At 40.1% G+C, this 24,570-nt stretch overlaps 2 protein-coding genes across 3 annotated transcripts in view; one reads left to right on the forward strand and one right to left on the reverse strand.

Annotated features, from left to right (window-relative positions):
- rpap1 (RNA polymerase II associated protein 1) overlaps positions 1-10,158 on the forward strand; it is a 69,475-nt gene extending 59,317 nt beyond the window's left edge. The window contains exons 21-25 of the mRNA XM_060934046.1: positions 826-968; positions 4,536-5,304; positions 6,188-6,364; positions 9,021-9,077; positions 9,160-10,158. Of these exons, the coding sequence (XP_060790029.1) occupies positions 826-968; positions 4,536-5,304; positions 6,188-6,364; positions 9,021-9,077; positions 9,160-9,297 (1,284 nt within the window). The 3' untranslated portion in view covers positions 9,298-10,158. The remainder of the gene's footprint in view (positions 1-825; positions 969-4,535; positions 5,305-6,187; positions 6,365-9,020; positions 9,078-9,159) is intronic.
- Positions 10,159-14,364: 4,206 nt separating this feature from the next.
- On the reverse strand, positions 14,365-24,337 carry LOC132894350 (uncharacterized). Of its 2 annotated transcripts, XM_060934047.1 has the most exons (4): positions 24,251-24,337; positions 16,433-16,566; positions 15,039-15,456; positions 14,365-14,619 (listed from the first exon to the last, which is right to left on the reverse strand). In XM_060934047.1, exons 2-4 carry the CDS (start codon positions 16,445-16,447, stop codon positions 14,402-14,404), a joined length of 651 nt encoding a protein of 216 aa, XP_060790030.1. In that variant the 5' UTR covers positions 16,448-16,566; positions 24,251-24,337; the 3' UTR covers positions 14,365-14,401. The 2 variants fall into 2 exon arrangements, with proteins under 2 accessions (XP_060790030.1, XP_060790031.1); XM_060934048.1 differs by lacking the exon at positions 24,251-24,337 and having other exon boundaries at positions 16,433-16,877.
- Positions 24,338-24,570: the final 233 nt, after the last annotated feature.

Here is a 24,570-nt window from a genome sequence, read left to right on the forward strand (position 1 = left end):
GGTAACAATGGTCTTGAATTTCCTGCATTTGTACACAATCTGTCTGACTGTGGATTGGTGGAGTCCAAACTCTTTACAGATGGTTTTGTAACCTTTTCCAGCCTGATGAGCATCAACAATGCTTTTTCTGAGGTCCTCAGAAATCTCCTTTGTTCGTGCCATGATGCACTTCCACAAACGTGTTGTGAAGATCAGACTTTGATAGATCCCTGTTCTTTAAATAAAACAGGCTGCCCACTCACACCTGATTGTCATTCCATTGATTGAAAACACCTGACTCTAATTTCACCTTCAAATTAACTGCTAATCCTAGAGTTTCACGTCCTTTTGCCACTCACAGATATGTAATATTGGATCATTTTCCTCAATAAATCAATGACCAAGTATAATATTTTTGTCTCATTTGTTTAACTGGGTTCTCTTTATCTACTTTTAGGACTTGTGTGAAAATCTGATGACGTTTTTGGTCATATTTATGCAGAAATATAGGAAATTATAAAGGGTTCACAAACTTTCAAGCACCACTGTATATGTCCACACACACACCAGTACACCAACCAGTAATTAACGCTTAGAATGCAAATTCATATATCGGGCCAATTTAAAACCTATCTAGCTACATTAGCTTTAAAGATTCCATACTTTCAAAATAGCATGAGAATTGTTCAGCTTAAGAAAATTACTTGTTCTGGCAATCTAACTAACTTGAGTGAAGTGTTTTTGAAATCTAAGTATAGAAGAAACATATATTTTGGGCATGTGTGATTTAGTGTGTCTATGCTAATGGCATACTTGTTTGTTTTTCTCATGGCTTAAAATTTTTAGGTTCCTGCTGACCCAGAGGTGAAGAAACATGCTCCTCTGTTTCACCAAGTTGCCTTGGCTCTGCTCTCCTGGTTGTTACCAGGAAGTGAATATCTTTCACATGAACTTGTGTCTACCATGATCTTCAATCAGAACCTCTTTCCGTGAGTTTGTTTGTTTGTTGTGATTCAGTGCCTCACTACAGTGGTGCTTGAAAGTTTGTGAACCCTTTAGAATGTTCTATATTTCTGCATAAATATGACCTAAAACATCATCAGATTTTCACACAAGTCCTAAAAGTAGATAAAGAGAACCCAGTTAAATAAACGAGACAAAAATATCTTTAGCAAACTGCAGACGAGCAGCAATGTTCTTTTTGGAGAGCAGTGGCTTTCTCCTTGCAACCCTGCCATGCACACCATTGTTGTTCAGTGTTCTCCTGATGGTGGACTCATGAACATTAGCCAATGTGAGAGAGGCCTTCAGTTGCTTAGAAGTTACCCTGGGGTCCTTTGTGACCTCGCCAACTATTACATGCCTTGCTCTTGGAGTGATCTTTGTTGGTCGACCACTCCTGGGGAGGGTAACAATGGTCTTGAATTTCCTCCATTTGTACACAATCTGTCTGACTGTGGATTGGTGGAGTCCAAACTCTTTAGAGATGGTTTTGTAACCTTTTCCAGCCTGATGAGCATCAACAACGCTTTTTCTGAGGTCCTCAGAAATCTCCTTTGTTTGTGCCATGATACACTTCCACAAACATGTGTTGTGAAGATCAGACTTTGATAGATCCCTGTTCTTTAAATAAAACAGGGTGCCCACTCACACCTGATTGTCATCCCACTGATTGAAAACACCTGACTCTAATTTCACCTTCAAATTAACTGCTAATCCTAGAGGTTCACATACTTTTGCCACTCACAGATATGTAATATTGGATCATTTTCTTCAATAAATAAATGACCAAGTATAATATTTTTGTCTCATTTGTTTAACTGGGTTCTCTTTATCTACTTTTAGGACTTGTGTGAAAATCTGATGATGTTTTAGGTCATATTTATGCAGAAATATAGAAAATTCTAAAGGGTTCACAAACTTTCAAACACCACTGTATGTTTAGCCAGTCTTCTAAGTAGCACATCCCTAATATTCCCCCAACATTATAACAAACATTATATAGTCTGGCTGTTGCTAGATACAGTAGCTGCAGAATTTGGTTGCAACTTTAATCAGATTCATTTCATAATCGTATTTTAATGCTCTTAATACTGGAGGACTTTGCTGAAACACTTGTTTTGTATTTCTGTGTGTGTTGTTTTGCTGTGGCCTGTTTGGCCTACTGTATTTGGGGAATTGGAGTGGATCGAGTAAACTATTTCGTCAGATGTGCTTAAAGTGCCATTCCACCATTGGATGTATTCTTTGGCATAAAATACAATATATTTTGACAACATATATAAATGGTATCACTAGATAGAGAAATATTTTAGCTTCAAAATGATATATCAAACAGAATTTTTTGACAACGACAAGTATATTAATTTTGCGACCAAAGTCACCTACCCTTTTAATTTCCGCGCGTGATGTCATCGGCAGGTTCCCCTTCTTGTGTACCACGTGACGTGGCACATATTATCAGCAATGGCGGATAGAACGCGATAAAAATAATACCAATAAATCTAGCTAATACCAATAAATCTAGCTAACTGAAAGATTAACTCAAAATTTTTCGCAATTCTTTTGGCCCCCATATACGAGGAGAAATGACTCTCTCACTTTGGGGGTTTCCTGGTCTAAAAATAGACTGACACGTGGTACACAAGAAGGGGAACCTGCCGATGACATCACGTTTCACTACCGCGCGGAAATTAAAAGGGTAGGTGACTTTGGTCGCAAAATTAATATACTTGTTGTCAAAAAATTATGCTTGATATATCATTTTGAAGCTAAAAGATTTCTCTGTCTAGTCATGTTGTCATAAAATATATTGTATTTTATGCCAAAGAATACATCCAATGGTGGAATGGCACTTTAAGATTTTCCCATTTACTGTAGCTGTAACTTGTTGGTGTTCATCATTGTGTTTTGACAGCGCCTACTAAATTCATTGATATAAATGATGAAGAAGAACATGCATCTGGTGCAGACATTTCTTTTCATGTACTCACACTAAAACCTGCTGGTTTTTAATTCTCTTACATCATTGTATAAAGAAGTTTGGGCAAAGTTTAAGGGCTGTCATCTTCAATCAGAAACATTTTACCTGGAATTTGTACAAGCCATTAGGCCTTGTTTGTAATCAGAATTTATTATTATTATTATTATCTCATTCTCATTATCTCTAGCCGCTTTATCCTGTTCTACAGGGTCACAGGCAAGCTGGAGCCTATCCCAGCTGACTACGGGCGAAAGGCGGGGTACACCCTGGACAAGTCGCCAGGTCATCACAGGGCTGACACATAGACACAGACAACCATTCACACTCACATTCACACCTACGGTCAATTTAGAGTCACCAGTTAACCTAACCTGCATGTCTCTGGACTGTGGGGGAAACCGGAGCACCCGGAGGAAACCCACGCGGACACGGGGAGAACATGCAAACTCCGCACAGAAAGGCCCTCGCCGGCCACGGGGCTCAAACCCGGACCTTCTTGCTGTGAGGCGACAGCGCTAACCACTACACCACGTGCCGCTCATTATTATTATTATTATTATTATTATTATTATTTGAAGTCATAGTTTCTGCTGCAGTTACACATTATCTTCACAAGAGGGCAGCAAATTGTACTTATTGCAGTGGACAATCTTCCTAGCAATTATTTTAAATTGATTACACAGTCTCTGTGGACGTTCAGTAACATAATTAGCCAGTTTATGATTTTAAACATCATTTACAACGTATGCAATTAGAGAATATGGGATTTATTTATTTATTTTTAAGGTAAATTGTGCATGTGAGTAAAGGGTACTCACATGTAACATACAGTAGTGTCCTACAAAAATTCTTCTTCTATGCTTCTATTTTGCATTCTTTTTTTTAATAATTTAATACAGCAGTTTTCATTGCAAATGATATCATCACCAGCAGCTTGAGTGAACTGTAAAATATTTCAAATGTCTCCATGAGTTTCAGAGTTTCTTCGTATTTGGTGTGTCCCCTTTTTTTGCTTTAATGACTGTGTGCACTCAAGCTGTAATGGGCTCCACATGTTTGTGTAAAACCTTATGATCCATTTTAAATCAAATCCACCAGTGTCTACTGAACACATGCTGCAGTGGAAGAGAGTAGGACTGAGGAAAATTTGACCATTTTTACAAATTTGTGCAGGGTCTATATGACAAATGTGCTTACATTTAAATAGGGACCAAGAAATAGTGCAGAATCTTGAATATTAAATATTCGATATATGTAACATTTTGCTTTCTTTGTTTTTAAATATTTCAAAAGTATAAAACCTTCTGCGCATCTCCAGTCTTAAATTAAAAAACAAAACAGATTTTCAGTGTGCTTTCAGACTTTTGGACCCTACTCCCACTGTATGTTACATAAAAAAAAAAATGGATTGAATCAGTGGATAAAATGGACTGATTGATCATCTGATTGACCATTTTGTGACAATCTGACGAGTGATCCCAGGAAACAAGTCATATAAGTGCTTTCAAGCAAGGGCATTGTTTTTAAATGTTAACAGAGCTACAGATATTAAGTGTAATTCTGTATTCTGCAGTGAGGCTGGGAGTGGCGGTCCAGAAGCAGCGACCCTGGCAGAACTGCGACTTCAGGAGATGTCCAGTCACTCACCCAGCCCTGGTCCCCTCCTCCGCGACTCCTTTGCCCAGCTTCCTTCAATCCGTGCCTGCTACCTGACCCACCTTGCCTACCTGGAGCCTGCTGTGATCACTTCCCGTGAGCGGCACCTTGGTCGTAACCCCTGGCTTTCTTCTCAGCTCCTCCCTGAACTCTCAGGCCCCTCACTGCCTTCTGATTGGGCCTTTCTTCCTCTCATCACCCTGTATGAGCGAATAGGAGTGTCTCAGGGCGGTGGTCTGCGGGCCGAATCGCTACCTGCTGGTTCTGTGCAGTCACTTACGCATTGCCTGCAGTGGCTTCTTGTGCTTGAGAGCTTTAGGGAGCAGGCGCTGCAGCTGGTGCCACCCGTGGCCAAACTGGCACGTCTGGTCTGTGTCTTCCTGTGCTCTAGTGATATCTTTCTGGAGAGACCAGTGAAGGATCTGACATGGGCGCTGCTGCGTGGGCTGACAAGACCCAGACATTTAGAAGCTCTGGATCTGAGTTTACCACCTCCAGGTTTAGCTTCCTTCCATGATCTGTACTCCGCTCTGCTGGCTCAGTACGAGGCCGTGTCCTTTGGTGACTCACTCTTCGGCTGCTTCATACTGTTGCCACTGCAGAGGCGATACAGTGTGTCGATGAGATTGGCTGTGTTCGGCGAACATGTCTCAATTCTGCGCTCTCTTGGGGTCTCGCTGGAGCAGGTGAGGAGGAGCTGCTCACTCATAAAACATTCATGTAATGAGATGGAATGAAGCGAGCAGGTCACTGATGGATATGTCGAGTCTGGTTCCATCTAAATGTGTTTCAAATTATAAGCATTAGCATTTTTAATCAGCTTTTTTTTTTTTCACTAAAATGTATTAATCTGAATCCACAAAAACAGATGAATGGTAACCCAGCTGCAGATAAAAACAGGTTTGCTTTTAATCTGATAAAAGCCTGTAGGTTTTTATCAAAATCAAATCCACAAATCTGTCCCAATATTGATTTTATTTTTTAGTTTTTGTGGTAAAAAAAATATATCCGCCTGCTTGGATTTTGCTTGGATTTTTGTTAGCAGTGTTTCAGCTGTTGAGTTCAAGTTCAAAGTGTTTATTGTCGTATGCACAGTAAGGACATGTCCTCTTGCACAATGAAATTCTTAGTTTGCTGTCCACCATGAATGCCAATTACAAAATAAATAAATAGGCGGAAGAAATAATACAAACTAATGGCAATATAGTGCAAAATAAAAGTAAAAAAAAAAAAACCCAAACACCCAGTATAGTACAAAATAAAGGTAATTGTAGTGCAAAATAGGTAGTGTAATACAAAAATAAGGCAATGACGTAGCAGCAAAAAGAGCAGTAATGTGCAATGTGTTGATTTAGCAGTAATAATGAGCAGTTACTTTTAATCTTATTAATTTGCATTTATAGACTATCCAGCTGTAATGTTTTATCTTAATAGTGAGTGACCCTATAAAATCTTTTCCCAGTTTGTAGGCCTTATGTGTTGGAACAGCACCATGTTTCACAACATACTGAAGTGAGTTGTTAAATGTACTGATTCTAATTATGGCCAATTTGTGTTTTCTATTCTTAGCTTCCCATTGCTCTAGAGAACTTTACTTCCCCTGCTGAAGACTCGCTGCCTTTGCTGCGGTTGTATTTCCGAGCTCTGGTGACCAGAGCTTTGAGGAGGAACTGGTGCCCTGTGCTGTATGCTGTAGCTGTTGCCCACCTCAATGCCTTCATTTTCTCCCAAGATGCTGTGCCACAGGTACAAGAGTGTTAAGTCTAAAGTCCTTCCCCCGCCATGCAATCGGGCGGCGCCAATCTCTGTTTCTATATCCCTCGGCCTCTCGCCTATACAGCTAGGGTTACGGTGGGGGGCTAGTCCTCTAGTAAATGCAAGAGTTTGACTCCACGCTCGCATCTATATTGCAGCGTGCCTTGCCAGATGGCAGTAGGTACCATTTTTATGATGTTCTTTGGTATGACCCGACCACGAGTAGAACTCGCAATCTCCCGATCGAGAGGCAGACATGCTAACCACTAGGCCAACTCGCAGTCAATAGTGTTAAGAAAAGCTTGCTATTCCAATCCAAGTGAAAATGAATATGTACTTATTCCTCTTTGGTTTTCTGCTAAATCCATAATCTCGGAAAACTTCTACTTTTCTCAGTCAGTAGTGTTAAGAAAAGCTTGCTATTCCAATCCAAGTGAAAATGAACATGTACTTATTCCTCTTTGGTTTTCTGCTAAATCCATAATCTCGGAAAACTTCTACTTTTCTATCCATCAGTGTTCATCCTTCATAAACCTTAAGGGTTACTGCGGACGAATTGTGCATTGTTGAATTCTTAAATCTGATTGGTTAGAGGGTTCCTTCAGAAGGTTGATTGATTTTCAGACAGTTGATTTTATTTGCAGTTAATGTGCTGTATTTCTCTAATAACTTATTTCCTGGGAATCGCATGACGGAAAAATCTACGTAACTGCCGTACTTGATACCTTAATATTTAATATACATAGTTTGGCTTAGGATACCAACTTCATATTTGGTGCATTTGCTAATCAAAACAAGCTCTTTCCAGTGGTATAATTGTTTTTATGGTAGACCTTGTCATACATTTGTAATATACATTTGAATTATAGATGCAGAATATATATATATATATATATATATATATATATGACGCGGTACGCGGTGGTCCGGACTACCGTTGTGGTCCGGACCACGCCGTTTTCAGGTGTGGTCCGGACCACCAAGTTCAGAAGACAAATAAATTTTACATTTTCAGCTACTTCTTCCCCTAATTTAGAATAAATTCTTTCCTTTGCCCTTTCTTCTGTTGCTTTGTAGTCTCTAGCACATTTTTTCTTATTCCTTAGAAGCTGTTCATAACCACCCTGAGACATAATGACGAAAGTTGGTAAAATTATTTTTCACTTCCCTCGTGGCAGCTCCCGCTTTTTTACATGCGTTAGAACTGGTATCTTTTATTGCGCGTGTGTTTTACGCATGCATTTCTCTTCCGGTTTGAGAAAAAATAACAAATGATGTACGACTTTGTAAAAAAACTCGTATTAAATGACAAACACAGTATGATTTTGGTAAGTTTTTATTTATATCGTAATATAATACAGCATACGGTGAACCGGACCACAATCCAGGAAAAATAATTAATTAATGCCCTCGTTTTGTATGGAAAATACGGTGATCCGGACCACCGCGTACCGCGTCATATATATATATATATATATATATATATATATATATATATATATATATATATATTTTATTTTATTTTATTTTATTTTTTAAAGTCTAATAAATCAGAAAGTTTGATTTCTTTTGAACACATACCTAGTTGTCTAAAGAGTACTATAACATGAGTAATAAATTTGAAAGATCTGGTGTGCTTTAATGTGGAGATGTGGGGTGTCAAAGTTGCTCCAAAGCACATTTTTTAATTATTTTCAGCAAGCCATAACTTGGCAAATATTGAACTGTGAACTTTCTATTTTAATATGTACAGGCGTCTGGCATTGAAGAACAATTCTTGAAAATTTCATGTATCTTGCTTGAATAGTTTAAAAGTAATGACTCATGGAAGTTAGGTCCATTTTCTGTAGCACACGTTTCAACAGTGAAATTGGGGCCATGCCCCTTTTTTAAAGCCCCTATATCTCAGAAACTAATGAAGGTACGAGCCTAAAATTTTGTACACCATTTATTGGGCACACTGACAATATTTCCAGAAAGTATGAAGCAAATCTTAGATGGTCAGTGGCGAACATTTTTCTAAATCTGGTGATTTGGGGTGGAATTACCCTATTAGAACTCAATGCCAACTCCGTCAACTGGGCTGCCAACAAGTCTAGTCCTTGTTACTAATTTGTATGCCTCAAATACTCCTAGAATATTCATGACAATGGTTGCATCGATGCCAGAATGTTATCAGTTCATCTAGTAATAGCAAGTCCAGTTTCCAGCAATTGATTAGAAGTGTGAGATAATGAGCCACATACTTGATGACTGAAGTAAGTTTTAGTACGCTGAAGTGCTGAAAGCGCTCCTTATTAGAACAAGTGAGGAGTAGTGGGTTCCTGAGTTGTCACCAGTGAAGAATGTTCTGTGACAAAGCAAGTCCAGATGTGAATAAGACACTCAGAAGATTTATGAATAAATTTTAGTCAGTTCCCAAAAACTTGGAAACTGTATTGTAAGACTCAGAAATGCAAAATGACATCGGGACCCCAGTCGTCATAAACTGAGCTACATTATATTATCATGAGCGGAGTAGTTTCTTTTCATGTCTGCTGTAAGATAAATATGATGGATTGCATCGTTGTAGGTTTTCACCATCTGAGTGTTTGATGTATGGCATCATGACGTAGGTAATTGGGCTTGCCATGCTTTTTTCATCTAGGAGGTGGAGATTACTCGCCGGAGTCTGCTGAGAAAGACGTACTACCTGACAGATGAGGTACATCCCTGCTGTGATTTATCCCTCCAGATTTGTGCGTGTATGTCTCCTTGCTCTGACACAATGTTCTGGTCTCATCTAGGTGTTGCGGAGCCACCTGCTGCTTTTCTGTCTACCCCAGCAGAACAGTGAGCTGGGCTTCAGCATTTACGAGCAGCTGCCACACATTCGTGCCCGCAGGCTCCAGATCATAATAGAAACCAAGGAAGGAAATGACTGAGACAGATGAGACTGAATTTTGTTGAGTAAGAATATTTTGAATGTTCAAAGTAACATCATAACTGTATGTCAGATTTATCCCTTTAAAAATGAGATTTAAAGTTTGTTGGGCCTTGTTAAGAAGTTTCATTACTTATTTTAGACTGTAGTTGGTATTCAAGGGAAAGAAGCGATGCTGAAGTGAGCCAGGAAATGAAGATCTTCCTCGTGCAGATGAATGGCTTTGATTAAGGGCAGAGTAGAAGATTTATCTTATATTACACAATTGCCAAAATCTGTTGGAGAGGCATGTTTTTCTCTTCCCAATACTAGGTTCCCTGTGAGTCGAATGCCACAAAGACTTAACTTAATTTGCTATACTAAAAGTGGTGGTTAAACCATTGCCTGTGAAAAACATATTTGGAAAATGTCCACAGGCCATTATTAAAGAAAGGTCTTAGCTTGTCAGTCTAAAGCTATTCTGATCATGTTATGTTAAGATGTGGGTTTTTTGTTGTTGTTTTTTTCACAAGCTGGATTTTGTGAAGTTGTATTTGTCCACATCATGGCTACGTTTCCATTTCTTTATACCATGGGTGATTATTTTGTCCCTAACATCTTCCTTAAACAGTAAACCAAGGCACAAAAATATTTGTAAATAGCCATAAATTTCACCACTGACCAGCTCCTTTACTGCTAAGAGTTTCAGCTTATAATGATTGATCCTGAATCCAAAGCTTTGTGATTTTCTGATGATGTAAATATGACTCACTCTCCAGCAATTACGTTGTTGTTGTTGTTGTTGTTGTTCTGAACCATATTCATGGTTTTCTCTTCCATTTTTCATTGTATCTTGTATAAACAGAATAAGTGAATCCGAGAATGGTTTCTAGCTTATTATTTATCAGTTGCACATGCAATTGTGCTTGGACAGTAGTGTTTTATACATATTTGTTATTCAGTTGGGTTACCAGTGTTACAGCTTTCTTGCATTGGAAACTGGTGGGATTATTATTATTACTACTACTACTTCAGGAATCCAGATGTTATGCCATCCAGTTGGAAAAGACAGGTCCTGTGAGAATCACTAATGCTTGAAACATTGTTCAGTTACCATCAATTCAGCATTGTCTTGTATGTAGGTTTTTTTTTCTATTTTATGTGGACAATATACTCTCATCCATAATCGGCTTTACACCGGCTCTGTGTGAGACGGCTGCCTCTCCAGTAGCTCTGTAGTTTTTAGATCTTTAAACCTCTTTTTTTCCACCTTTTTTTACTTTTTTGCTCTTCTTACGAAGACATAGTGTGTTTTACTATATAACATGGATATATTTAACTTTAACACGCAACCAGGAGCCAGTTTTCTCACTTATTCGAGAGAGGAGCTGCTGGCCCTGAAAACAATGGGACGAGCCGGGATATGACATCCCATCCCGGCTGAGCTGAGGAGGAAACCCAGGGGCTGCAAAGCTGGAGACAATCGGTGGCGCTACAAACCATCCATTCCCTCCGTTATCATGGGGAATGTGAACTTGCTGCCGAATAAAGTTGACGAGCTTTCCGCTCTGAACAACTAGCGAATTTACTGGGAGAGCAGCTTATTTATCTTTATGGAGACATGGTTAACACACCTTGTACCGGATGCTAACGTGGACCTGCGGGGATTCACTGCTGTGAGAGCCGACAGAGACACTAACACATGCGGGAAAAGTAAAGGTGGGGGACTCATCATTTATGTTAACAACCGCTGGTGTAACCTGGGACATATATCCATAAAGGCAGTTTTATGTTGCCCAGACTTGGAGCTGCTAGCCGTTAGCCTGTGGCCATATTATCTGCCGAGGGAGTTCAGTCACGTGATCACCATCTGTGTTTACATCCCTCTGAGGGCAGACGCAGCTGCTGCATGTGAGAGGATTCACTCTGTCACAGCAAGGCTGCAGACACAGCACCCTGAGGCATTTATCATCATTTCTGGGGACTTTAATCACGCTACTTTGGACTCTACTTTGGCTGCTTTTTACCAGGCTGTGGATTGTCCAACAAGGAACAACAGGACAATTGACTTGCTGTATGCTAATGTGAGGGATGCATACAGAGTCACACCCTTCCCCCCACTAGGGAAGTCTGACCACAACCTGGTTCTTCTACAGCCGAAGTACACCCCCCTGGTTCAAAGGCAGCCTGCAACAACTAGCTCCATCAGGAGGTGGTCCCCTGAAATGGAAGATGTCCTCAGAGACTGCTATGACATCACGGACTGGGATGTGCTGCTTAGCTCACACTGTGAGGACATGACACATTGTCTGACAGATTACCTCAACTTCTGTGCAGACGTGGTCTCCCCCGCTAAGACTGTACGGTGTTACTCTAATAACAAGCCATGGGTAACACAGGAAGTCAAAGCTGTCCTCAACAGGAAGAAGGCCGCCTTCAGGAGCAGGGATAGGGAGGCAATGAAAGCAGCACAGCAGGAGGTGAAACGCTGCGTGAGGGAAGCTAAGGACAGCTCCAGGAGAAAGATGGAGCAGAAGCTGAAGGAGAACAGCATGAGGGAGGTCTGGGAAGGTGTGAAAACCATCACAGGCCACAATACAAAGACCAGAGTCATTGAGGGGACAGTGGAGAGGGCGAATGAGTTGAATGACTTTTTCAATTGGTTCAACCAGCCCACGTCCCCCCACCCTCTCCCTCACTGCAGCCATCTCTCCTTCTTCCCTCAACACACCTCCCCCCAGTCATCACAGCAGCCCCCTCCTCCCCCACCTCAACACAAACTCCTCCATTTATTACTGCAGACCAGGTCAGAGGTCAACTGAGGAAGCTTCACCCCAGGAAAGCAGCAGGCCCGGACAAGGTGTGTCCACGACTACTGAACACCTGTGCTGCTGAACTGGGTGAACCACTCCAACGCATCTTCAACTTCAGCCTGCAGCTGGGGAGAGTGCCAACCCTCTGGAAGACATCATGTATCGTTCCAGTTCCGAAAAAGAATTGGCCCAGCGAGCTGAACGACTTCCGACCAGTGGCACTCACTTCTCATCTGATGAAGACGTTGGAGCGGCTCTTCCTCAGCCTCTTCAGACCCCAGGTACAACATGCCCAGGACTGTCTGCAGTTTGTGTACTGGGCAGGTGTTGGTGTGGAAGACACCATCCTCTACCTGCTACACCAAGCCCACTCGCATCTGGATAAGGGAAATGGCACAGTGAGGATCCTCTTCTTGGACTTCTCGAGTGCCTTCAACACCATCCAGCCCCTGTTGCTTCAGGACAAACTGAACAGGATGCGAGTGGACCCCTGCCTGGTCACCTGGATCTCCAGCTACCTCACTGACAGGCCGCAGTACGTCAGGCTGAAGGACATTACGTCTGACACTGTAATTAGCAGCACCAGAGCACCCCAGGTCACATTCAGAAGTTTGCCGATGGCACAGCCATCGTTGGGTGTATCAGTGACGACAGAGAGGAGGAGTATAGGAGCCTGGTGAGGGACTTTGCTGTGTGGTGCAACAGGAACCATCTGCAGCTCAACGCCTCGAAGACCAAGGAGCTGGTCATTGACTTTGGGAGGTTCAGACCAAGGTCACGACCAGTTTTGATCGAGGGAGTCGAGGTGGAGGCTGTGGATTCCTACAAGTACCTCAGACTGTGGCTGGATAGCAAGCTGGACTGGACTTGCAACACCAATCACTTATACAGGAAGGGACAGAGCAGACTATACTTCCTTAGGAGGCTGTGGTCCTTTTAACATCTGCAGGAAACTCCTGTGGATGTTCTATCAGTCTGTGGTTGCCAGTGTCCTGTTTTACACCGTGGTGTGCTGGGGGAGCAGCACATCCAAGACGGACACATCCAGGCTGGACAAACTGATCAGGCGGGCCGGCTCTGTGGTCGGCATGAAGCTGGACTCTCTGGTGACGGTGGCAGAGAAGAGGTCTATGAACAAACTATTGAACATCATGGACGATGCCAGTCACCCTCTGCACACCGTCATCAGCAACCAGAGGAGCCTGTTCAGTGACAGAATGCTCCTTCCCAAGTGCAGGACGAACAGACTCAAAAACTCCTTTGTCCCTCACGCCATCAGACTGTACAACTCCTCTCTGGGGGGGGAGTAGGGATAACAGGAGGACAGAGGACGGGAAGGAGCAGTAGCCTAGCCTAACAATAAGCAATACCGGATAATGTGCAATATAAAGTGCAATATCTTTCCTGCTCCCCCCCCACCCACCCACCCACCCACACTTACCCTAACCCCACTTCTCCACCCTCCCCCCTTCCTCTCTTCCCCATATCTTATTCTTTTATATTTGTATATGTAAATACTTAATTTATTTTAATTTATCTAGAAGTTTTCCCACCCGGAAACAGAACATTTTTGTAATGATTTTAGAACGTTCGCATAGAATTGTTCGCGAACATGAAACGAATATTGCACGAACAAAGAATGAGGACAGGTAATGTTCGTATGCGAACATCATTATATGAACGTTATACAAATGTTCACAAACATCATATGAACAGTTGAAGCAGAACATTCTATGAACATTTGTAGCAGGTGTCCATCCAGCCACACCAGGGAGCTGCTATTCACAGGGGATCTGGATATTTCCATACAGGCAGTGGGCCTACAATTTTTATGATTGTATTAGAGGCTTACTCTCCAATATTGAGAACTAAAAATGAAGTAAAACAAACTTTATGAATGTTTTAAAATTCAATGTTTTATTCCAATAATGACTTGCAAACAATACGCCGGATAAACATAAACATTACTAAATCTCCGCTTGAAACAAAACAAACTCTACCCCAATCTTTTCATCTTTTATTATGCTAATAGATGAAACATTATGCAAGGGACATAGAAATTGAGTTTTTATATAAGGAATTCTAAAACTTTATATCAGTAATAAATAAACATGTTTATTAAGTGACAGGGCCTGTAAATTATTTCTTTATGGAAGGAAATTTAGTATAAACAGCTTAATTACTGGCAGATTTTACTGTATTTTCAAATTATATTCAAAATCTACGGAATATTTCTTACTAGAAATGTTTGAATATTTTGCTTGTTGTAGGTGAATTTTAGAATTAACAGCACAAGACACTGTACAATCTCATTTAACCATAATGATACAAACCTGTGGATTCACTACTATTCTCCGATATAGACGGATCGGGCTGTTGGTGTGATTCAACTGTAGGCATGTTTTTCGGCTCAGGCTCAACCGATTGGTCGGATGGAGAATTCACTGGTTTAGTAACTCTTCTGACAGCAGCCGATTGGTCGGATGGAGAATTCACTGGTTTAGTAACTCTTCTGACAGCAGGCATGGTTGCTTTTGGAAAGAAAAACAAACAATAATCAAAAACAATTATTATTATTGATCACAATTGTAAAGCGCAAACAAACAAAATACTTACACATGCAAAACTTTCTATGGCGCTAACCAAAGTTACTATCAATAATTAAATATTCACACACAAACAGTACAAGACAGTTGTGGCAATGCAAAAAAATAACGGAATCATAAACTTATTTTCATAAAGTCTCTGTCTGTGCACTAACATATATATTATTTAAACATCAATTTACTGAACACCTAGTAACAGACAGTATATATTTTAATCATGGTCATGAAAAGTTATGTACATAGAGGAAGGATACACTTTTTTCTTATATTTATATCATGCAAACACAAACAGAAATATTTGTCAAATGAATTAAAATGGTCACATTTTCTGAATTAATACCAACCTGCTGTTTCATTAGCATGATCAACCACATCATCTTGGCTTTTTGCCTCAGCTCTCCCTGGTGTTGATATCTCTGCTGTAGACTCCTCTCCATTGTTTTCACTTTCCGTTGTTGATATTCCTTCTCGTTTAGCAAGCGCTGCCTCACACTTTTCTAATTCAAGGAATGTTCCCGACGACTTGCCTCTGCGTTGTGTCCATTGGTTGAAGTCCGGTTCAGAACAGTTTCTTACTAGCATCTTCATTGTGGATGCAGTAGCCTCACTGCTGTCTTCTGTTGGCCACCAACACTTATGGAATATTTCATAACGCCCATCACCTAAAGGCTTCTTCAGGTTGTTGAAGGCAGACACCCATGATTTTGGGACACTGTACAAGGATCTTTCTGCCACATGAAAATAGAAGAGGCACCATTCCTTCTGCAAAACAATTCAACATTTCTTGTATGATTATGAAAGAAAATAAGTTTTATTTACAAAGGATTTTGTTTCATATTTCAATAATGTGCAATGTATAGAATGTATAAAATTTGCCTTTTGAAATTTATAAACACATTTTCTGTGGTTGGAGTGTTTTGTATAATTTTTATACATTTTAGAATATTTTCAGTTTTCTATTTATGAAATTCTCCAATGCCAGCGTGGTATAGTATTCTGACCCCATAGTGAAATGACCTGGTGTCACTAAAGTGGTAAAATGACACCCCCGGCATTTTAAACCCCCCCCATGCTAAATGTTTTTCATGGAAAAAAAAAAAAAAAAAATATATATATATATATATATATATATATATATATATATATATATATATTTTTTTTTTTTTTTCTAGAATTGTCTGAATTTTTTGTTATACAGTAATAATAGGCGGCACGGTGGTGTAGTGGTTAGCACTGTCGCCTCACAGCAAGAAGGTCCAGGTTCGAGCCTCGTGGCCGGCGAGGGCCTTTCTGTGTGGAGTTTGCATGTTCTCCCCGTGTCCACGTGGGTTTCCTCCGGGTGCTCCGGTTTCCCCCACAGTCCAAAGACATGCAGGTTAGGTTAACTGGTGACTCTAAATTGACCGTAGGTGTGAATGGTTGTCTGTGTCTATGTGTCAGCCCTGTGATGACCTGGCGACTTGTCCAGGGTGTACCCCGCCTTTCGCCCGTAGTCAGCTGGGATAGGCTCCAGCTTGCCTGCGACCCTGTAGAACAGGATAAAGCGGCTAGAGATAATGAGATGAGACAGTAATAATATTTAGCTGAAATTTTTGTTGTTGGCCATCATACTAATTACTATGTATAGAATTGGATTTTTCTATACATAGTGTGAGGACTCCCAACAAAATTTTCAAATGACACCAACAACTTTTCCACACCCGTATTAAGTCCGAACTCCATGTTTTAGGAAACTTACATCTTTTCCAATCATTTTACGTAGTTTTCTGCTGGACTTTGTTTTCTACACCAGCATCACTGTCACCAGCTACTTTCTTCTTTTTCTTTCCTCGGGAACTGATCAGGTCAGCATTAGCTTCAAAATGAGACATGCTGTGGAGGAATAGCATTTGACCAGTTAGAACATTAAATTTTGTGCAAACTTGTATACTGAGGAGAAAGGGAAAACTGAGCCGAGGCGCCATTTTGAATCCTCGTTCACGGCTGTAATGCAAATTTCTTCCTCCTCGGTATACAAGTGCACTTCCATGGCGGGAAAAAACTAAATTTTGCCGCCTATGTAGTCCCCTATTTATACAAAACTGAGTCATTCAGGATTCAGCCATGTTTTTGCTCTGTGTTTTTGCTCGACCAAAGTTATACAGTAGGCTAGGCTAGGCCGTCTGCTTTTAATGGAAGTAGTCTAGCCTATGACGTTAAACCATACTTTCACGTTATTTCTTGATAAGGCGTTTTCACGTTATTACTAGTGCTGTCAAGCGATTAAAATATATTTAATCGCGATTAATGTCGCGACTATCATAGTTAACTCGCGATTAATCGCAATTTAATCACACATTTTTGTCACATGAAAAACCAGTGTAATTCTCTTATCAGCATAAAAAAGTGAATGGGCTTGCTTTGTACCAATGTGTTGTTTTTTTTTTTTTTTTTTTATTGCAAAGCATAACACGTCTTGACACAGCCACTGCAAAGTGAAACCTAAGCCGAGCACCGTGGCTCTTCGTCCCGAGGCGCGGGGCTAGCAAGAGAACCATGAGTGAAGTGATCTACTGCTTGAGTTAGTCTACAACTCAGAGACAGGTTACACAGTGACAGTAGGCTTGACATGCTTGATTATACAACCCCGATTCCAAAAAAGTTGGGACAAAGTACAAGTTGTAAATAAAAACAGAAAGCAATGATGTGGAAGTTTCAAAATTCCATATTTTATTCAGAATAGAACATAGATGACATCAAATGTTTAAACTGAGAAAATGTGTCATTTAAAGAGAAAAATTAGGTGATTTTAAATTTCATGACAACAACACATCTCAAAGTTGGGACAAGGCCATGTTTACCACTGTGAGACATCCCCTTTTCTCTTTACAACAGTCTGTAAACATCTGGGGACTGAGGAGACAAGTTGCTCAAGTTTAGGGATAGGAATGTTAACCCATTCTTGTCTAATGTAGGATTCTAGTTGCTCAACTGTCTTAGGTCTTTTTTGTCGTATCTTTCGTTTTATGATGCGCCAAATGTTTTCTATGGGTGAAAGATCTGGACTGCAGGCTGGCCAGTTCAGTACCCGGACCCTTCTTTTATGCAGCCATGATGCTGTAATTGATGCAGTATGTGGTATGGCATTGTCATGTTGGAAAATGCAAGGTCTTCCCTGAAAGAGACGTCGTCTGGATGGGAGCATATGTTGCTCTAGAACCTGGATGTACCTTTCAGCATTGATGGTGTCTTTCCAGATGTGTAAGCTGCCCATGCCACACGCACTAATGCAACCCCATACCATCAGAGATGCAGGCTTCTGAACTGAGCGCTGATAACAACTTGGGTCGTCCTTCTCCTCTTTAGTCCGAATGACACGGCGTCCCTGATTTCCATAAAGAACTTCACATTTTGATTCGTCTGACCACAGAACAGTTTTCCACTTGGCCACAGCCCATTTTAAATGAGCCTTGGCCCAGAGAAGATGTCTGCGCTTCTTGATCATGTTTAGAGACAGCTTCTTCTTTGAACTATAGAGTTTTAGCTGGCAACGGTGGATGGCACGGTGAATTGTGTTCACAGATAATGTTCTCTGGAAATATTCCTGAGCCCATTTTGTGATTTCCAATACAGAAGCATGCCGGTATGTGATGCAGTGCCACCTAAGGACCCGAAGATCATGGGCACCCAGTATGGTTTTCCGGCCTTGACCCTTACGCACAGAGATTCTTCCAGATTCTCTGAATCTTTTGATGATATTATGCACTGTAGATGATGATATGTTCAAACTCTTTGCAATTTTACACTGTCAAACTCCTTTCTGACATTGCTCCATTATTTGTCAGCGCAGAATTAGGGGGATTGGTGATCCTCTTCCCATCTTTACTTCTGAGAGCCGCTGCCACTCCAAGATGCTCTTTTTATACCCAGTCATGTTAATGACCTATTGCCAATTGACCTAATGAGTTGCAATTTGGTCCTCCAGCTGTTCCTTTTTTGTACCTTTTAACTTTCCAGCCTCTTATTGCCCCGTCCCAACTTTTTTGAGATGTGTTGCTGTCATGAAATTTCAAATGAGCCAATATTTGGCATGAAATTTCAAAATGTCTCACTTTCGACATTTGATATGTTGTCTATGTTCTATTGTGAATACAATATCAGTTTTTGAGATTTGTAAATTATTGCATTCCGTTTTTATTTACAATTTGTACTTTGTCCCAACTTTTTTGGAATCGGGGTTCTAATATAAAGTACACTATTATATTAACTTTAAGTTGTTCGTTGATAAATATTGCATTGAATCTGATCTTTACTGTTTCAGCTCACTTAACACATTTTGTACTTTTACACTTTCTGCCTGTTGATGCGTCGCGCTGTCTAATCAGAGGCGGCCAAATTTGCATATTACAGGAAGGATTTCTGGGATAGCATTGAGTTTACAGTTCAGAGGGATCTGGCTTCTTTAGACGCTGTCTTCTTAAAACTGAATAAATATTTAAAAAGGGCCAAATGAGCCAGTCTTTTGAACGGCTCTTTTCAAAGAACGGATCACAAAGATGCGGATCCTATCAAAGAGCCATAAATCCCATCTCTACTAGCGCGCCCTGCCCGCGCTGGTTCTTTGGGGGAGGAGGGCAGAGGACTCTGGCTGTGCGGGGCATTACAGTCTAGCTGCTATCGGTTTTCTAAGCGAAGTCTCTGTTCCAAGTTCCTGGCAGTTTCAAAAGCTTATGAAAAACCTACATCATGTCACAGAGCGTTAATCTCGCGATAAAAAAATTATCGCCATTAAAATTGAGTCAAGTTAACGTGTTAATAACGCGACATTTTTGACAGCACTAGTTATTACATGAAAATGTCATGAAATAACCTGATAATTTATCATGAAATAACGTGGTATCGTGTTATTACATGATAAATATATTGTAAAAACGTGATAAGATATTGTTATAACAATAAAGTTTATATGTAATTACTTGATACTAAGCCAATTTCTTTTTTGAGTGTGGCAGCAATAGTCTTCCGTAATAACGTAATAACAAAGACAATAATTATAATATGTAGACCTACGTAAAACCACGACATGCAGATAATGTTTCTAGCGTGTTTTAAAGTGTGGTAATAGATATTTCTTACCTGATGGCACTAGACTTTAATCCACAAATTGGCTCAATTTCAAGTCGGTCTTGATCAACAAAATGGCAACGGGAAGTCAACTCCAAGACTGTGCGCAGGCGCATACCGTCCGGGGCAGTCCGGAACCGTCTGGGTATCCTCCAGACACTTTTATGGGGTATTGAACGTATGATATGATTGTCAACATGTAAATTCTATACTATAGGCCTAATTGCAGTTTCACTTAGGGCCTATGCACCCGACCTGTTGTAGGCCTACATGTCTGTTAAAGTGTAATTGCAACATTTTGTCAGCCGTTTGTAGGCCTATCTGTATGCGAAATTAATTACTTTATTTATTTACATATTTATTTTATTTTATTTAAGTTTTATTGAGCACAGTTAAAGTTGGGGGCTGGTGCAGAAATATTCCAAATATAACATGTAAACATTCAAAATATAAAATAAAAATTAAAAATAACAGCTAAGCCATTAAAAATCATAATTAGGGTTCATGTAATGAGGTATGTACAGAGTCCATAATATTAGACCTCTAACTGTCACCAACAAAAATATTTTGGTTTTTATTTTTAATTTTAAAAATGAAGTTTCAAGTAATGGTTTCATATGTATATGAATATCGTTTAAAAACGTAGCATAGGCTAAATTTGCTAAAAAAAAAAATTCCTCGCTACATATACAACCCCGATTCCAAAAAAGTTGGGACAAAGTACAAATTGTAAATAAAAACGGAATGCAATAATTTACAAATCTCAAAAACTGATATTGTATTCACAATAGAACACAGACAACATATCAAATGTCGAAAGTGAGACATTTTGAAATTTCATGCCAAATATTGGCTCATTTGAAATTTCATGACAGCAACACATCTCAAAAAAGTTGGGACAGGGGCAGTAAGAGGCTGGAAAAGTTGAAGGTACAAAAAAGGAACAGCTGGAGGACCAAATTGCAACTCATTAGGTCAATTGGCAATAGGTCATTAACATGACTGGGTATAAAAAGAGCATCTTGGAGTGGCAGCGGCTCTCAGAAGTAAAGATGGGAAGAGGATCACCAATCCCCCTAATTCTGCGCCGGCAAATAGTGGAGCAATATCAGAAAGGAGTTCGACAGTGTAAAATTGCAAAGAGTTTGAACATATCATCTACAGTGCATAATATCATCAAAAGATTCAGAGAATCTGGAAGAATCTCTGTGCGTAAGGGTCAAGGCTGGAAAACCATAGTGGGTGCCCGTGATCTTCGGGCCCTTAGACGGCACTGCATCACATACAGGCATGCTTCTGTATTGGAAATCACAAAATGGGCTCAGGAATATTTCCAGAGAACATTATCTGTGAACACAATTCACCGTGCTGTCCACCATTGACAGCTAAAACTCTATAGTTCAAAGAAGAAGCCGTATCTAAACATGATCCAGAAGCGCAGACGTCTTTTCTCTGGGCCAAGGCTCATTTAAAATGGACTGTGGCAAAGTGGAAAACTGTTCTGTGGTCAGACGAATCAAAATTTGAAGTTCTTTATGGAAATCAGGGACGCCGTGTCATTCGGACTAAAGAAGAGAAGGACGACCCGAGTTGTTATCAGCGCTCAGTTCAGAAGCCTGCATCTCTGATGGTATGGGGTTGCATTAGTGTGTGTGGCATGGGCAGCTTACACATCTGGAAAGACACCATCAATGCTGAAAGGTATATCCAGGTTCTAGAGCAACATATGCTCCCATCTAGACGACGTCTCTTTCAGGGAAGACCTTGCATTTTCCAACATGACAATGCCAAACCACATACTGCATCAATTACAGCATCATGGCTGCGTAGAAGAAGGGTCCGGGTACTGAACTGGCCAGCCTGCAGTCCAGATCTTTCACCCATAGAAAACATTTGGCGCATCATAAAACGGAAGATACGACAAAAAAGACCTAAGACAGTTGAGCAACTAGAATCCTACATTAGACAAGAATGGGTTAACATTCCTATCCCTAAACTTGAGCAACTTGTCTCCTCAGTCCCCAGACGTTTACAGACTGTTGTAAAGAGAAAAGGGGATGTCTCACAGTGGTAAACATCGCCTTGTCCCAACTTTTTTGAGATGTGTTGTTGTCATGAAATTTAAAATCACCTAATTTTTCTCTTTAAATGATACATTTTCTCAGTTTAAACATTTGATATGTCATCTATGTTCTATTCTGAATAAAATATGTCCCAACTTTTTTGGAATCGGGGTTGTACATTAATTTTATAAGCATAAGATATAATTATAAACTATACAAGCATTTATTTTCAAGTTTTATAATACGCCGTGTCAATTAAGCTGACTCTGATATCTGTAGTAAAATCATAAAATGTAACTTTTTATGAAGTTTCTTTTAATAACTCTCTAAACACAAGCATAACAATTAACAAATTATAATGAAAACATGCCATGAAATAAGATACGTTAATACACCATGTCAATTATGCTGACATACTCGAATAACACCATTAAAAATATTTTATAAGATTCAAACCATGAATTATTATTTGAAATTTCCATACAATTTTTTGGTAGAAGAAATCGAAGCCACACATCACACGAATTTTATGCCTCATAGCAAAAATTTTCTGCACATAGAAGTGACATAAGCTAGCAATCATATTTATTTTTTAATTATGCAATTTAATTTTGTTCAAAGGAATTAAAAAATATCATAATAGCTTCATGGAGTATATACTTTTATTTAGAGGCAAGCTATACACATACAACATGAACATTATATGAATGTCCGCAAATACACTGAACATGTTATGCAAACATGTTTGCTTCCATGCAGATATTACACAAACATCATGAACATTACATGAACGTTCGCAAACTTGCTGAACAATAAACAAACATTCTGTGAACATTTGATTGATGTTCGCAAATGTTCGCTTCTGGGTGGGTTTTGTGAAGGAAATTTAGTGAATGAACATTCCTGTTCTCTGTATTTCTGTGTGTTGAGCTCAAGTGGCTTAGTGTACTGAGAAAAGTTGATTTTCCAATGCTGTAACCGCCTTTCTGTGGCCTTGGTGGTGATAAGCAGAGTGCCTGAGTTCTCCATAACTACGCATCCGCCTGCACATACCAGAGCACGCCAGGTGCACGCTTTAACAAAGCTTCATAGAAAATCTTGAGCCAATCACGTGAAGATGCAAGCAGTAAGCGAATGCCTTTAGAGTATAATAGATAACAGCCACTAAAACACAACTCAGAGTGCGCGTACTCTCGGCATCAGAAGTGGTGTCTTCTTTTCTCCTTCTTTTTCCTTTCCTATTTTAAATATCTGTTTATATGATTTACCATAATAAATGACTGAAAAGACAACTGCTAAGCGTTCTGAAGTCTCATCTCATTATCTCTAGCCGCTTTATCCTTCTACAGGGTCGCAGGAGCCTATCCCAGCTGACTACGGGCGAAAGGCGGGGTACACCCTGGACAAGTCGCCAGGTCATCACAGGGCTGACACATAGACACAGACAACCATTCACACTCACATTCACACCTACGGTCAATTTAGAGTCACCAGTTAGCCTAACCTGCATGTCTTTGGACTGTGGGGGAAACCGGAGCACCCGGAGGAAACCCACGCGGACACGGGGAGAACATGCAAACTCCACACAGAAAGGCCCTCGCCAGCCCCAGGGCTCGAACCCAGGACCTTCTTGCTGTGAGGCGACAGCGCTAACCACTACACCACCATGCCGCCCGCGTTCTGAAGTGTTTATTAGAAATTTCCATTACAGTTTCTCTATTTCTTTTCTCTGTTTATCTGGAATGATGCTGCTGGAATCTTAATTTCCCTGAGGGAACCCTCCCAAAGGGATCACTAAAGTTTTATCTAATCTAATCTAATCTCAATAGAATTTTAACTATCCAAAAAATCCCTTTCATTTTTCAAAAGCTTTCCTTTTTTTGTCTTCAAAATTATTTTTTGACAAGTTTTTGAATTAGTTTCTGAATCATTTCTGGGTTCACAAAGAGTAAACCCATTACAGGCCTAATGGAAGTCAGATGCTACACACTAAAGTGGTGTGAAATTGACTTTATAGGCTTCGTTCAAATATTTCTGAACAAGAAAACTGGGACAGAGTGTTTGGATGTTGGCATGACTTTGATTTAGTCTAAATTGCCAATGTTCTATTAAATAACAGCACTCAAATGCTCCTATATGGGTCTGATTTCTGTTTAAACCCATTAGCAACGGTAAGTATTGTAAGTTGTGCAGCATGGTCTGGTTGGAAATGATTATTTGAAACAAACTGTTAATCAGAAGATCCTAGATCAATCATATTGGTGGATGGATGGATGAGATGAATTCAGTTTGTTTCTGATTAGTATTCTGATCTGACTTGTTCCAAACAGTAAAGCCAAAGCACAAAACATTTACCACAACCATCGTCATTAACCATTTCCTTTCCTCACCAGCAGTTGCTTATGAGAAACACCAAGGTCCATCAGTTCAGTTGGATACTGAAAGGCAGGATTGATGCTCTGGTTCTTCAGTGTTAATTTTTTCACTCAATTACTCTCTTCATCCTCAGATTCAGGCCATTAAACACACAGCCTCCGTTAGATACACATCCCACCAGGCTCTTTAGGACTCATACAAACACTCCAACCAGAAGTGCTGGTAAGCAAAAATAATTAGCAGTGATATCCAGGAAACCAAACGAGAATTTTTTATACTAGTTAAAATTTAGAGGCTACATTTATAACAAGAATGAGACCTTATTTTTCCTCAG

The sequence above is a fragment of the Neoarius graeffei genome, chromosome 11, assembly GCF_027579695.1.
Source record: "Neoarius graeffei isolate fNeoGra1 chromosome 11, fNeoGra1.pri, whole genome shotgun sequence".
In the NCBI taxonomy this organism is placed as follows: domain Eukaryota; kingdom Metazoa; phylum Chordata; class Actinopteri; order Siluriformes; family Ariidae; genus Neoarius; species Neoarius graeffei.

Coding starts and splice junctions, on each gene's coding strand:
- LOC132894350 (XM_060934047.1), bottom strand. Junction 14,620..15,038: donor TCATGCTAATGAAACAGCAG/GTTGGTATTAAT, acceptor TCTTTCCAAAAG/CAACCATGCCTGCTGTCAGA.